This window comes from Hemiscyllium ocellatum, chromosome 9 (genome assembly GCF_020745735.1).
Source record: "Hemiscyllium ocellatum isolate sHemOce1 chromosome 9, sHemOce1.pat.X.cur, whole genome shotgun sequence".
In the NCBI taxonomy this organism is placed as follows: Eukaryota; Metazoa; Chordata; class Chondrichthyes; order Orectolobiformes; family Hemiscylliidae; genus Hemiscyllium; species Hemiscyllium ocellatum.
In genome coordinates, this window is record NC_083409.1 from 116,415,320 (window position 1) to 116,430,614 (window position 15,295).

At 44.1% G+C, this 15,295-nt stretch overlaps 1 protein-coding gene across 1 annotated transcript in view; it reads left to right on the plus strand.

Moving 5' to 3' along the window:
• Positions 1–15,295, plus strand: part of LOC132818881 (cilia- and flagella-associated protein 45-like) — a 120,493-nt gene that overhangs the window by 82,073 nt on the left and 23,125 nt on the right. The window contains exon 9 of the mRNA XM_060830035.1: positions 1,260–1,373. Within this exon, the coding sequence (XP_060686018.1) occupies positions 1,260–1,373 (114 nt within the window). The remainder of the gene's footprint in view (positions 1–1,259; positions 1,374–15,295) is intronic.

Genomic DNA, 15,295 nt, shown 5'->3' on the forward strand with positions numbered 1-15,295 from the left:
TGATAAAATAATTAATAGTTGTACATTTGAAAAACAGTGGAAGGATCAGAGTCAGCATAGATTTACGAAAGAGAAATAATGTTGACAAATCTACTGGAGTTCTTCAAGGATGTATCTAGTAGAGTTGATAAAGGGAGACCAGTGGATATGGTTTATTTGGATTTTCAGAAGGCTTTTGACCAAGTCACAGACAAGACTTTAAAATGGAAAATTAATGTGAATGGCATTGAGGTAGTTTATTGAGATGGATGCAAAACTGGTTGGCAGACAGTGTAGGGAACTAAATGTAATATTTCAAAATTTGCAGATGACACAAAGTTGAGTGGGAAGGTGAGGTGTGAGAAGGGGGCAGAGTAACTCCAGTGTGATTTGGAAAGGCTGAGTAGCAAAATGCAAGGTAAATGCAATATAATGTAGATAAATGTGAGGTTATCCATGTTGATAGGAAAAACAAGAAAACAGATTATTATTTGCATTTGCTGTAAATTGAGAGAAGGGAATGTGCAACTAGACTTGGTGCCCAAAAGGCAAGCATGCAAGTGCAGCAGGTAATAAAGAAGCCAAATGTTATGTTGACCTTCATAATGAGAGAATTCAAGTACAGAGCAGGGATGTCTTGCTGCCATTATACATGACTTAGTAAGGCTATACTTGGAAAATTGCATGCAGTTCTTGTCTCTTTGTCTGGAAGGATGTTTTTGCTATAAAGGAGTGCACTAGAGGTTTACAAGACTGATTCCTGCGATGGCCAGACTATCATATGAAGAGAGGTTGAATCAGTTAGAATTATAATCACTGGAGTTCAGAAGAATGAGGTGGGATCTCACAGAAACTTATAAAATTCTAACAGGACTAGACAGGATAATGCAAGATGGATATTTCCTATGCTGGGAAGTCCAGAACCAAGAGTCACAATCGAAGGTTGTGGGTAAATTATTTAGTTTGAGACTAAGAAAAATTTCTTCACAGAGTGGTGAGCCTGTGGAATTTATTGCCACAGGAAGCAGTTCAAGCCAAAGCATTGAATGTTTTTCAAGACATAATTGTTGAGATGGATGATCATCCATGATTGTAATGAATGGTGGAGCAGGCTCAAAAGGCTGAATAGTCTACTCTCATTCCTATTTTCTGTATTCCTACGAGAGAAAAAGGGAGGCATAGAGGGGTAGAGAGCACGAGCAACACAGACATTGGCTGGGATGAATAGAGAGAATTTTACTCAGTAGCCAGCTATTTCATGTTTGTATGTTTCTTCCTAGAAAAGAGAAGCTGAAATTGAGGAGCAGCAGAATCGCTTGAAGCGGGAGAAGGCAATTGAAGTGGCTCGATTGCAGGCCTTGCAAGAACGGTCTCATGATCATAAAGCAGAACAGGTTAGTTTAGAGATACTCATCTGTGGGAGAGAGCTGAGAGACATCAACCAGTGCACAGAAAGCTTCCCGATGGAGAGCAACTGAGACAAGCCAATCAATGTGCAGAGATGAGGTAAGAGTGTTTACTTTGGTATAAAGGCAGCATTTGACCAAGTGTGGCACTAAGGAGCCTGCACAAACCTATGTAATACAGCCCAGAATCAGCCCATTTGCCAACTGAGTCTGTACCAATCCTTATTTAGCCTTCCTACTTATTGCCTATATGTGGTTTCTATCCCTCTGCTAGCCTCCCATTAATGTGACTATCAAGATACATCTTAAATGTTGCTAACATGCCTGCTTCCACCACCTACACTGGCAGTCCATTCCAGGCATTCACCACCTTCTGTGAGAAAAAGTTTTTGTGCACTTCTCCCTTTTCTCCTTCTCACCCTGAACCTGTGCCCTTTTGTAGTTGCCCTTTCCACACTGGAAACAAACCTCTGACTCTCCACCCTAGCTATGCAAAGAACAAGAACAAAGAATAATACAGCATAGAAGCAGGCCCTTTGGCCTTCCAAGCCTGCACCAACAAATTTTGCCCTACTGTAATAAAATTGTCTTCACTTAGAGGATCCATATTCCTCTATTCCCTTTTTATTCATGTATTCATCCAGGTGTTTCTTGTATGCTGCTATTGTGTCTGCTTCCACCACCTACCTGGCAATGCGTTCCAGGCACTCACCACCCTTTGTGTGAAAAATCTGCCTCGCACATCTCTTTCAAACTTCCCCCCTCACACTTTGAATCCATGTCCCCTAATAATTGATCTCTCCACCCTGGGAAAAAGCCTCATACTATCCATGCCATTCACAATCTTATAAACCTCTGTCAGGTCACCCATCAACCTCCTGTGATCCAGTGAAAACAAACCCAATCTTTCTTCATAGCTAAAATTCCCCATACCGGGAAACATTCTGGTAAACCTTTTCTGTACCCTCTCCAAAACATCCATATCCTTCTGGTATAGTGGTGACCAGAACTGTGCACAATATGGTAAAAACAAGGACTGCAGATACTGGAAACCAGAGTCTAGATTAGAGTGGTGCTGGAAAAGCGCGGCAGGTCAGGCAGCATCTGAAGAGCAGGAAAATCAACATTTCTGGCAAAAGCCCTTCATCAGGAATCTAGACTATGTACACAATATGCTGAAAATGTGTTGCTGGAAAAGCACAGCAGGTCAGGCAGCATCCAAGGAACAGGAAATTCCTGTTCCTTGGATGCTGCCTGACCTGCTGTGCTTTTCCAGCAACACATTTTCAGCTCTGATCTCCAGCATCAGCAGACCTCACTTTCTCCTATGTACACAATATTCCAAGTGTGGCCTAACTAAAGTTTTATAAAACTGCAGCATAATTTGTCTATCCTTATACTCAATGCTCCTTCCAAAGAAGGTAAACATGCCATAAGTCTTTTTTACCACCTTATCTACCTGCCCTTCCACCTTTCAGTGATCTGTGGACTTGCACACCCAGACCCCTCTGTAAATCAATAGTCCTATTGGTTCTGCCATTCACTGTATAATTTAACATGTACTTGACCTTCCAAAATGCATCAAATCACACTTGTCCAGATTAAACTGCAAATCCATTTTCCTGCCCATGCTTCCAACTGATCCATATCCTGCTGTATCTTCTGACAGTCCTCCTCACTGTCCGCAACTCCAGCTAGCTTTGTATCATCCATCAACTTGCTAATTCGACCGTCTACAATTTCCTCGAAATCATTCATGTAGATCATGAACAGCAGAGGAGCACCACTAGTCACACCCTTTCATTTTGAAAAGCATCCTTCCACCACTACCCTCCGTCTCCTATGACTAAGCCAGTTCTGCACCCACCTTGCCAGCTCACCCCGATACCATGTGATTTCACCTTTTGTACTAAGCTCTTATGAGGGACCTTGTCAAAGGCTTTATTGAAGTTCATGTTGACAACATCAACCACATTTCCCTCATCAATCATTTTCACGACTTCCTCAAACGACTCGATCAATTTGGTGAGAGACAACCTTCCCAACTCAAATCCATGGTGTCTATTGCTAATAAGGGCATTTGCTTCTGAATCCATAAAGATTTAGAATATTTTCCAATAATTTCCCTACCACCAATGTGAGACTCACAGGCCTGTAATTTCCAGGATTATCCCTGTTACCCTTCTTAAACAACGCCTTTCATAATTTTGTAGACCTCTATCAGGTTGCCCTTCAACCTCCATCTTTCCAGTGAAAAAAGTCTGAGTTAAACCAACCTCTCCTGATAACTAAAACCATGCAGACTAGGGAACAACATCCTGGAAAACCATCTCTGCGAGGTATTCAAAGCAACCACATCCTTCTGGTTGTGTAGTGACCAGAACTACATGCAATATTTCAAATGGGGCATAACTGAAGTTTTGTACAGCTGTACCATAACTTGCCAATTTTTGTATTAGATGCCCTGACTGAAGAAGGCAAGCATGCCGTGTGCCTTCTTAACTATCTTATCTACTTGTGTTGCCATTTTCAGGGATCTGTTGACCTGCATGCTCAGACCCCTCTGTATGTCAGTATTACTAAGGATTCTGCCATTTATTGTATAATTTACACCTGAATTTGATCTTACAAAATGCATTACCTTGCATTTGTCCGGATTAACTCCATCTACCCTTTTGCCGCCCAAATTCATAATCTATCCATATCTCCCTGTATCTTTTGACAGTCCTCACTACCTGCAACTCTGCCAATTTTGGTGTCATCCTCAGGCTTACTAATCAAACCACCTATATTTTCCTCCAGATCATTTTATTCGGGGTGGGATAAATTTTGCAGTGGGTGACTCGCTCGTCCAATTTAGAAGAACAGTATATCACGCCACACAAATCTCGAGTTATTGACTGTTTATTCATGAGCTCACAGGGAGAGACGAGTCAACCGAATGGTCACAAGTCACTCCAATGAGATACAGAGAGTTGCATGATTATATAAGTTTCACGTCTGTCGTCTGCAAGGTGTTAGAAAGGATTCTGAGGGATAGGATTTCTGACCATCTGGAAGAGCATGGCTCGATTAAATGCAATCAACACGGCTTTGTGAGGGACAGGTCATGCCTCACAAACCTTATCGAGTTCTTTGAGGATGTGACTAGAAAGGTTGATGAGGGTCGAGCTGTGGATATGGTGTATTTGGACTTCAGCAAGGCATTTGATAAGGTTCGAGGAGAAAGTGAGGTCTGCAGATGCTGGAGATCAGAGCCGAAAATGCGCCGCTGGAAAAGCGCAGCGGATCAGGCAGCATCCAAGGAACAGGAGATTCGACGTTTCGGGCATAAGCCCTTCTTCAGGAAGGTTCCCCATTTGATAAGGTTCCCCATGGTAGGCTCATTCAGAAAGTCAGGAGGATTGGGATTCAGGGGAACATAGCTGTCTGGATACAGAATTGGCTGGCCAACAGAAGATAGCGAGTGGTAGTAGAAGGAAAATATTCTGCCTGGAAGTCTGTGGTGAATGGTGTTCCACAGGGCTCTGTCCTTGGGCCTCTACTGTTTGTAATTTTTATTAATGACTTGGATGAGGGGATTGAAGAATGGGTCAGCAAGTTTGCAGATGACACAAAGGTTGGAGGTGTCGTTGACAGTATAGAGGGCTGTTGTAGGCTGCAGCGGGACATTGACAGGATGCAGAGATGGGCTGAGAGGTGGCAGATGGAGTTCAACCTGGACAAATGCGAGGTGATGCAATTTAGAAGGTTGAATTTGAAAGCTGAGTACAGGTTTAAGGATAAGATTCTTGGCAGTGTGGAGGAACAGAGGGATCTTGGTGTGCAGGTACATAGATCCCTTAAAATGGCCACACAAGTGGACAGGGTTGTTAAGAAAGCATATGGTGATTTGGCTTTCATTAACAGGGGTATTGAGTTTAAGAGTCGTGAGATCTTGTTGCAGCTCTATAAAACTTTGGTTAGACCGCATTTGGAATACTGCGTCCAGTTCTGGTCGCCCTATTATAAGAAAGATGTGGATGCTTTGGAGAGGGTTCAGAGGAGGTTTACCAGGATGCTGCCTGGACTGGAGGGCTTATCTTATGAGGAGAGGTTGACTGAGCTCGGACTTTTTTCATTGGAGAAAAGGAGGAGAAGAGGGGACCTAATTGAGGTATACAAGATAATGAGAGGCATAGATAGAGTCGATAGCCAGAGACTATTTCCCAGGCAGAAATGACTAACACGAGGGGTTATAGTTTTAAGCTGGTTGGAGGAAAGTATAGAGGGGATGGCAGAGGCGGGTTCTTTACACAGAGAGTTGTGAGAGCATGGAATGCGTTGCCAGCAGCAGTTGTGGAGGCAGGGTCATTGGGGACATTTAAGAGACTCCTGGACATGCGTATGGTCACATAAATTTGAGGGTGCATACATGAGGATCAGTGGTCGGAACAACATCGTGGGCTGAAGGGCCTGTTCTGTGCTGTACTGTTCTATGTTCTATGTTCTGTGTTCTATAAGTTACAATCATTTAACAATTAGCAAACTGTTAATTGCAGTATAATGAGCAAGTAGGCACTTTGACCAGTCACTAGACTCAGTCACATAGTGTCTGGACTTTGCTAGTTAGTAGCTGATAAGCAAGTGTTAGAATACAGTAAGTTCTTGTAAAAGAAGAACCCTCCCATGCTGGGAAAGAATTCATTATCTGGTATTAATACATCTGCAAGATTAGCCACCTCACTGAGCCTGGGAATGTATAAGCTTAGCTGAAAATGTGTTGCTGGTTAAAGCGCAGCAGGTCAGGCAGCATCCAAGGAACAGGAAATTTGACGTTTCGGGCATAAGCCCTTATGGCCAAAACGTTGAATTTCCTGTTCCTTGGATGCTGCCTGACCTGCTGCGCTTTAACCAGCAACACATTTTCAGCTCTGATCGCCAGCATCTGCAGACCTCACTTTTTACTCAAATGTATAAGCTTAGCAAGCTGACACTATTACGAGATTCAAAATGGTTTCCAGGCTTTTAATATGTAACAAGATGGCTGCTTTGGATCTCAACAAGTATCCCACAATTGTTTCCTTTCTCTTTTCACCAAGTCAGGAGGGCAGTTCAGAAGAGCCGGCAAAAGGAGGGACCTAGCTGGATGCAGGGAGGTTGTTGGACAGTGGGGATTTAGAGTCGTCCAGGTAACTGTCAGAGTCAGGGTCACCACGATCGAGAGAGTAGGAGTCAATGCAATCATCTACTGGTGGGGGAACATCAGAAACAGAAAGCCATAGAAGCTGGGAAGAAAGAGGGATATTCGGCATCTGTAGGGAGCTGAAACAGATACAACAGTGTTTCAGAAAAATAATAATATGGGAGAGAAAAACAAAAACAGCAATGAGAACACAAGATCCTGGAGGAGTGTTGAAGCCCAAGAACCAAGCAAACCACCTATCCAAGTCCAAAGATCCCAACAGGGGATCGTGTCATGTAGGGAGGAAGCCGCATTGCAAATATGGGCGGCAATGTTAATAATGTTCTCACTGGAGTCATGGATGTAGAGCCGATAAGGGCACAAGTGTCTCCCTTCTCAGCTAATAGGAAGTCAAGGGCCATGCGATTTTGTAGAGCCACAGCGCGGACAGTGACCATCTCTGCATTGAAAATGTCAAAAGCCAAAAATGTGGCATTGGCAATCTCTTCCACATTGGTGGCGATCCTCCAAACCTAAACCTCCAGTTGAAGGGTGGCACAGGGAGGAGAAAAGATAGTTCGGTGGTGTTGAAAGGTAGGGAGAGATCTCCTTTCATGGGGCAATGAAGCCTTGAAAGGTAAAGTGTGGGGCTGGTAAAGGAAAGGGACAACATATTCTAAATAGCAGGTGCCAGTCCAGGAGACAGGCAGCCAGGAGTAGGACTTTTGGCCACAAATGAAATAAGTGCCATTGAAAGCTAAAAAAGTGATTGCATTGGATACCAATCCAAAATGTGGTAAAAGAGGAATTGATGGCAGTCTTGTTGGGAACAGTGAGAATAAGTACGCTGCTGTCCACAGTGGATTGGAAATCAGATACGGAAAGAAGGGTGGAGTGATGGCATTTACTGAACCCAGCTCGCCATCCTAAAGAATGTTTGCTCTTAATACAAATACTTCCTAGGGGTGTAGTCGTGGCTGTGATATTGATGAGGAACAGGGACAGACAAGTGCATGAAAAAATTGTAACGAGACTGGAACCATAGAACATAGAAATGTACAGCACAGAACAGACCCTTTGACCCATGATGTTGTGCCGAAGTTTAATCCTAATATAAAATATAATAACCTAACCTACACACCCCTCAACTCATGGCTATCCATGTGCATGTTCAGCAGTCGCTTAAATATCCCCAATGGCTTCACTTCCACCACCTCAACTGGCAATGCATTCCATGCATTCACAACTCTCTGCATAAAGAACCTACCTCTGATGTCTCCTTTATATCTTCCTGCAAATATCTTCAATCTATGACTTCTTGTACCAGCCAGTCCTGCCCTGGGGAAAAGTCTCTGGCTATTGACTCTATCTATTCCTGTCATTATTTTGTACACCTCGCTGTCACTACATGACTGAGAATGTACAACCTTGAAATGTGTCCATCTGATATCCTGCTAATCGCTAGTGGAGGTGGGAGTTATCCCCATAAGAGGATGGGGCACCTATCAGCTGCAGGAAAGTAGGAGGGATGTGAAAAGTTGTTACAGCAGCAGAACGGCCTTTGTGTGGCCACCATTCAGCCATTTCAGACTCATTAAAAGGTATGGCTCTCAATGGAAAGGAATGTGTGTGCAAACCCAGCAGCTAGATATGCACCGTTTGTGCATAAAGATATGTCATAGAAGAAAGGGGTTGAAATGCAATTCTTTCTTGTTAGAGTCTACTAGATTATACAGAGGACCCCAGCCAGATAAAAGCAACATCAGAAAAATAAGCAAAAGCAACATTAAAACTGTAATAGCAATCATTATGAGCTATCTGCTTTGCAGGTAACTGTGCAGAATTCAACTGGTGTTCCCCTTGGGATAACGCCCTCTTGCACTGCATGGCGTGAGTCCACAAGTCAAACTTGGCCAGTGGCTTAGAATTATTGTTCTGAAGGCAAATAAGACAGTGTGACGACAAAGCACAAGCAACAGTCGTGAATCCGGGGGCATACCAAAACATGTGACAACATGGCACACACGCCCCGCTAGCCAACATGGCCAACTCTATGAGTGGCCAGGACTAGGACATGTTGATGAGACTTAGGGCAGGTGATGCGGTCATCAGGATGTGTAAGAAGACGAAGGGATTCAGATTCTGTGGTACATAAACGGGTCCAAAGAATTTGTTCAGATTGAGGGGCTGCCTGTTAAGCATTACGAATGCCCTCCAAAATGGGAAACTGATGTATCTTAAGAGTATGCAAAGCCTGCATATGTGGATTAGTGGCAGTCACACAAGCGGCCCTATCAGCAAAAGTATTGCCACAGGTGACATTATCTTCAGCAGTTGTGTGAGCAATGCATTTAATGACAACTATAGCCAAAGGAAGGAGAATGGCTTCCAAAAGATTATTAATAAGATGACCATGTTGTAAGGGTTTACCTGAAGAAGTGATGAAGCCCTTATTCTTTCAGGGTGTGCTAAATCATGCAACACTTCCAAAAGCGAAGCAGGAATCAGTATAAATGTTAACAGATTTTCCAGTAGCTAAAATGCATGCCCATGTAAGAGCAAAGAGCTCAGCTGCTTGTGCAGAAGTACTGTTAGGAAACACTGCAGATACAAGGACCTCAGAAGGCATGCAGACATCATGGCCTGCCAGTGTCATGTGATCAGAAGGCCAAAAAAGGAGCCATCAATAAAAAGGACCATTTCAGGATTATCCAGAGGGGTTTCAGAAAGAGCTGGGTGAGAGTTAACAACATTATGGACAACGTATAAATAATCATGGTCAGGTATCCCTGAGGGGTTGATACTAGGAAGGAGAGCAGCAGGATTCAAAGCCACGGCATGGCGCAAAGTAAGATTAGACAGGGAGAATAAAATGACCTAATAGCCCGTATACCTAGAAGCAGTAAAATGCTGGGTAGCTTGTAGAGTTCAGCCACAGGGAAACTGAATGTGGATCAAAAACCAAAAATCAGAAACTGATCCAGCACAAGGTGGGGGTAGACTTTTCAACCATTACCAAGGCAGTCGCCACAGCTCGCAAACACAATGGCATTCGCCTTACAATAGGTGGCAAAATAAAAAGCTACAAGACACCTGAGATTCCCATTCATTTGTGTCAGGATTTCAGAAGTATATCCCTCCCATTCAGCAACATAAAGTTGAAATGGCTGTGAATAATCTGGAAGACCCAAAGCAGGTGAGAGCTCAGTATAGATTTCAACTGTTCAAAAACCTTTATCATTTCAGAGGTCCACTGTAGTTTCGATGGCTTCTTAGTGAAGACACCTCTCTCAAAGGTGCATCAATCTCACGAAGATCTAGAATCCACTGCTGGCAGTAATTCACCACCACAGAAATGACATAAGTTCAGTGCGTGTTGCAAGAGGAGGGAGACTCATGATAGAATTTAGGCAATCGGGAGAGAGGGTCCTAGTACCCTGCGATATTGTGAAACCCAAGTAATGAACAGTGGGTTGGCAGAGCCGCACCTTATCAGCAGAAACCTTGTGGCTATCCTTTGCCAGGTACTGAAGCAGGGCAACAGTATCTTGTACGCAGGCATCGGAAGAAGCAAAGGCAATGAGTAAATCATCGGTGCATTGAACAAGGACACTTGCAAGGCATGTGGAGGATTTCAAGAGTACACTGAACAGCTGAAGCATAAACAGTGGGGCTCTCCATGTGACCTTGGGGAAGCCGAGTCCACATATATTGGCAGCCACCGAAAGTACAGCCAAAAAGGTACTGACTATCGGGGACAATTTAATGGAGAAAAGGGCTGAGCAGAGGTCAGCTACTGAAAAGCAAATGGTGGAGGCAGGGACTTTAGTGAGAATAGCATTCGTGTCAGGCACTACAGGGGAGCTAGGAACAACAACAGCGTTGGTAGCACATAGATCCTGCATGAACCTCCACCTGTCAGTTTTGCCAGGTTTTGGCACCAACAGAATAGGGATATTGCAGGGGCTCTGTGTAGGAACAAGGAAGCCCTGTTCCTGAAGGGAAACAATAACAGGCCTGATCCCTTTGGTAGCAGCAGTTGTGAGTGAATACTGACTGACCAATGGTAGGGGAGCGCTAGCCTTTAAAGTAACAGTATGTGGAGGGGCAGAAATGACCAAACTGGCATAGTTAGGAAGGAGCACCCATAGCACAGGAGGCAAATAATCTAAAAGCTGTGGGTGATCGTAGGAGAACACAACCGAGGGATCCAATGTAGTAAAGGTCATTTTAACAAGAAAAGCAGGTAGGCGCAAGCAGCAATGCAAAATGATGACGAATCACTGGGAACAAGGGGACCGAACAGGGAAGTGAATGAAGATGCGCATACATAGAAGTTAAATCATTAAGTGCCCAGGAGCTTTTAAGGACAATGGGAATAAAAGGAGACATAGTAGAGCGGAAAAACTGAGATTGCAGAGTCGAAAGGGAACCATCATCAGAAAAGCCCTGGTGCCCAATACAATAAAGACCAATGAAAGCAATATCAAAAACCATATTCAGCTGAGAGTCAGCAAGTGCAGAGTATGATGGGTCGGGAGTGCAGAGTCAGGCAGCGGTGCAATGAAAATCCCTAAAGGGATGGCCTGTCAAAGGATCCAACACAGAAAAGAAACGTGAGGGGACGAAGGGGCGACTCGCAGTTGTGGAACGAGGAAGTGTAGAAATGAGCAAGTCGGTTCAGTGGCACAGCACCAGGCGCCAAGTGGGAGTAATGGTGGGGGCTCAGTCATGGTTGCACATAGCACAGCGTAGCATGACTTGGGTATCTCTAAGATGGGACCTTAGGGGAACAATGAATGGAAGCGTTCAGTTTGCATAGGGTCTCACGACTCAGCAAGGCAACCAGACAGGAGGGTGAAATGATCGCTGAGTCGGGAACTGTGACATGTCCAACAATAATAGGGAAAGTATCAGAGAGAGGCTCAATTAAAATAATACCGGAGATACCGACAATACAGACAGATTCGGAACTGAGGGGTAGATCAACAGAGGAAGGTGCAGAAGAATGAGTGGCCCCTGAATCCACCAAAACTGGAACAGAGCGGTTGACACCTCCACTGTCATAATAGGATTTTCAAATGGGACCAGGAGAAGCGTATCTAAGTGGCCTGCTGCACCCCCCCTCGCCATGGCAGCCCTAAGCCTTAGAGGAACAGGGGAACGTCATAAGGCTGATGTTGACGTTGTGGAACAAAGATGGGCTGCAGGGGCGCAAACCGCCATGAGGAAACTGCATGGCAGTTTCACTCCCAGTGCCTGTACTCACCCACAAGACCTACATTTGATTACTCGTTTGTCAGTGCCGGATAACCCTGTGATTGAGAGGGGAAATAATCTAATCGAGGATAAGCCTCTTTATCACTTTTAGAGTCAAAAAGACCAAGAGTGTCCATGTTATTTAGTTAGTGAGTTTTGAGAAGATTTGTAGCTCAGGTTGAGGTTCTGGATGTGAGTTTGCTCGCTGAGCTGTCAGGTTCATTTTCAGATGTTTCGTCACCATACGAGGTAACGTCTTCAGTGGGCCTCCGGACAAAGCACTGCTGATGATTCCTGCTTTCTATTTATATGTTTGAGTTTCTTTGGGTTGGTGATGTCATTTCCTGTGGTGATGTCATTTCCTGTTCTTTTGCTCAGGGGGTAGTAAATGGGGTCTAAGTCAATGTGTTTGTTGATAGAGTTCTGATTGGAATGCCATGCTTTTAGAAATTCTCGTGCGTGTCTCTGTTTGGCTTGTCCTAGGATGTTGTCCCAGTTGAAGTGGTGTCCTTCCTTATTTATATGTAAGGATACTAGTGAGAGAGAGTCATGTCGTTTTGTGGCTAGTTGATGTTCATGTATCCTGGTGGCTAGTTTTCTGCCTGTTTGTCCAATGTAGTGTTTATGACTATCACTTGTTTCCCTCCAAACAATGTCGGCTAATGTACCCGGTGGTACCCGCGGTTCTCCGACCTCATTCTTGCACTTCACATTATTTGCTGTGGCACTGCTGAGTCCTTTGTGAAAGTTCCAGGTGTTGTGGCCCGCCCTTCACAGCAGGATGAGGTAACTTCATCCCTGGAGGAAGCCCGTCACCATTGATCTTGGAAAGTTGCAATCCCATTGATCTATATGAAATGTTTGGTTAAACAAAGCAGTTAGTCAAATCCTTTTCCTGTCCGGGAGCAGCAAGAGACAGAGCAGAGATGACATTGGGACCAGGAAGTTGCCGGGAAGGTAAGTGAACAGTATATATTTGGACAGTGGCTAAACTGGAGGTACGACACGTGTAGTATCTCCTTCCCGCCCTCTTGCCCTCCTCCTGTAACCAGAAGAAAAGGTAAGGATTTTTTCTTTTCTTTTATATATTTAAATGCATTGTTTGGTATTAGTTAGTTGAGTTAAAAGTAAGGCTTACAATGGCAAGGGACCTCAGACCCATGGCACATGCCCCTTGCTTGATGTGGGAGCTCAGGGACGTGGCTGACACCCCTGACTTTTACACTTGTAAGACGTATGTCCAGCTGCAGCTCTTGTTTGAGCGCATGATGTCTCTGGAGCTTCGGATGGACTCATTGTGGAGCGTCCACAATGCTGAGGAGGTCGTGGATAGCACTTTTAGTGAATTAGTCACACTGCAGATTAGAATTACTGAGGGAGACAGTGCGTGGATGACCAAAAGGCAGAGAAAGAGTAGGAAGGCTGTGCAGGTATCCCCTGTGATCATCTCCCTTCAAAACAGGTATACTGTTTTGGATGCTGTTGGGGGAGATGACTCAATTATTAGCAAGAGCAAAGAAAGGAGCTTTATTCTTAATCCTGCAGGATTGACTCATTACACTAAGCCAGATGCCTCAATGTAAGGAGTACTGAGCATTGTTCAGACACTTGCCTTATACTGTTTCTTATCTCGCTGTCAAGGGCAGAGACTGGGAGAGCTCAAGTTGTTATCCTCTCATCTCCTGGTCCTAGACATAACAGTTCTTCAGCTTTCACTGAGTTTAACTATCACAAGGTCGAGTTGAATGTTTACAGAATTCAAACAGAGATAAGCTAATTGCAAACCTTCATCAAGCATCTTTTACAAAGCTCAGTACAGTATTGAATTGAAGAAAAGCATTCTCTTCTAAATTTCACAGTAAATGGATAATTTTCCATTACAGTGGCTGAGTTAACTGTATTGGCAGGCAGGGCATTCCACACCTTTACCACTCTCTAGTGAAGAACTTGCCTCTAACATCTATCTTCAATCTATCACTCCTCAATTTGCAGCTATGCTCCTTTGTATAAGCAGATGTCATCATCCTCGGAAAAAAGATTTTCACTGTTCATCCTATCTAATCATCTTGTATGTCTCCCTTAAATTCCCTCTTAGCCTTCTTCTTTCCAATGAGAACAGACCCAAGTCTCTCAGCCTTTCCTCATAAGAGGTTCCTTCCAGACCAGGCAACATCCTGGTAAATCTCCTCTGCACCTTTTCCAATGCTTCCACATCCTTCCTGTAATGGGATATCCAGAACCGTACCAATACTCCAAGTGCGGCCACACTAGTGTTTTGTATAGTTGCAGCATAATATTGCAGCTCTGGAACTCAATCCCTCTACCAATAAAACCTAACACACTGTATGTTTTCTTAATAGCACTATCCACCTGGGTGGCAACTTTCAGGGATCTATGTACATGGACTATGATCCCAAGATCTCTCTGCACATCCACACCAACAAGAATTTTTCCATTGACCCAATACTCTGCCTTCCTGTTATTCTTCCCAAAGTGAACCACCTCACATTTAGCTGCATTGAACTCCATTTGCCACCTCTCAGCCCAATTCTGCAGTTTATCCAGGTCCCCCTGCAACCTGCAACATTCTTCCAAACTGTCCACCACTCCACCGACGTTAGTATCATCTGCAAACTTACTAACCCATCCACTTATGCCTGTGTCCAGATGGACAAATCCCCAGGACCGGATGGGATCTATCACTGGTTGCTCAGGGAGGCGAGAGAAGAAATAGCTGGGGCCCTGACAGATATCTTTGTAGCATCCTTAAACACAGGTGAATTGCCTGAAGACTGAAGAGTTTATAATGTTGTCCCCCTGTACAAGAAGGGTAGTAGGGATATTCTGGGTAACTACACACCAGTGAGCCTGACTTCAGTGGTGGGAAAGTTGCTGGAGAAGGTACTGAGGGATAAAATCTATTTATATTGGGAAGAGAATGGGCTTATCAGTGATAGGCAACATTGTTTTGTGCAGGGGAGATCGTGCCTTACCAACTTAGTAGAGTTCTTTGAGGAAGTCACCAAGTTGATAGATGAAGGAAGGGCTGTTGATGTCATATACATGGACTATAGTAAAGTGTTTGATAAAGTTCCCCATGGTAAATTAATGGAGAAAGTGAAGTCACATGGTGTGCAGGATATTCTAGCTAGGTGAATAAAGAACTGGTTGAATGACAGGAGACAGAGAGCAGTAGTTGAATTGGAGAAAGGTGACCAGTGGTGTTCCACAGGGATCAGTGCTGGGGCCACTGTTGTTTGTAATATACATAAATGATCTGGAAGAGGACACTGTTGGTATGATCTGCAAGTTTGCAAATGACACGAAAATTGGTGGAGAAGCAGAAAGCATAGTGGACTGTCAAAGAATACAGGAGAATCTAGATAGACTGGAGTTGGGTGGAGAAGTGGCAGATGGAGTTCAGTCCAGGCAAATGTGAGGTGATGCATTTTGGAAGGTCTAATTCGAGAGCGAACTATACTGTAAA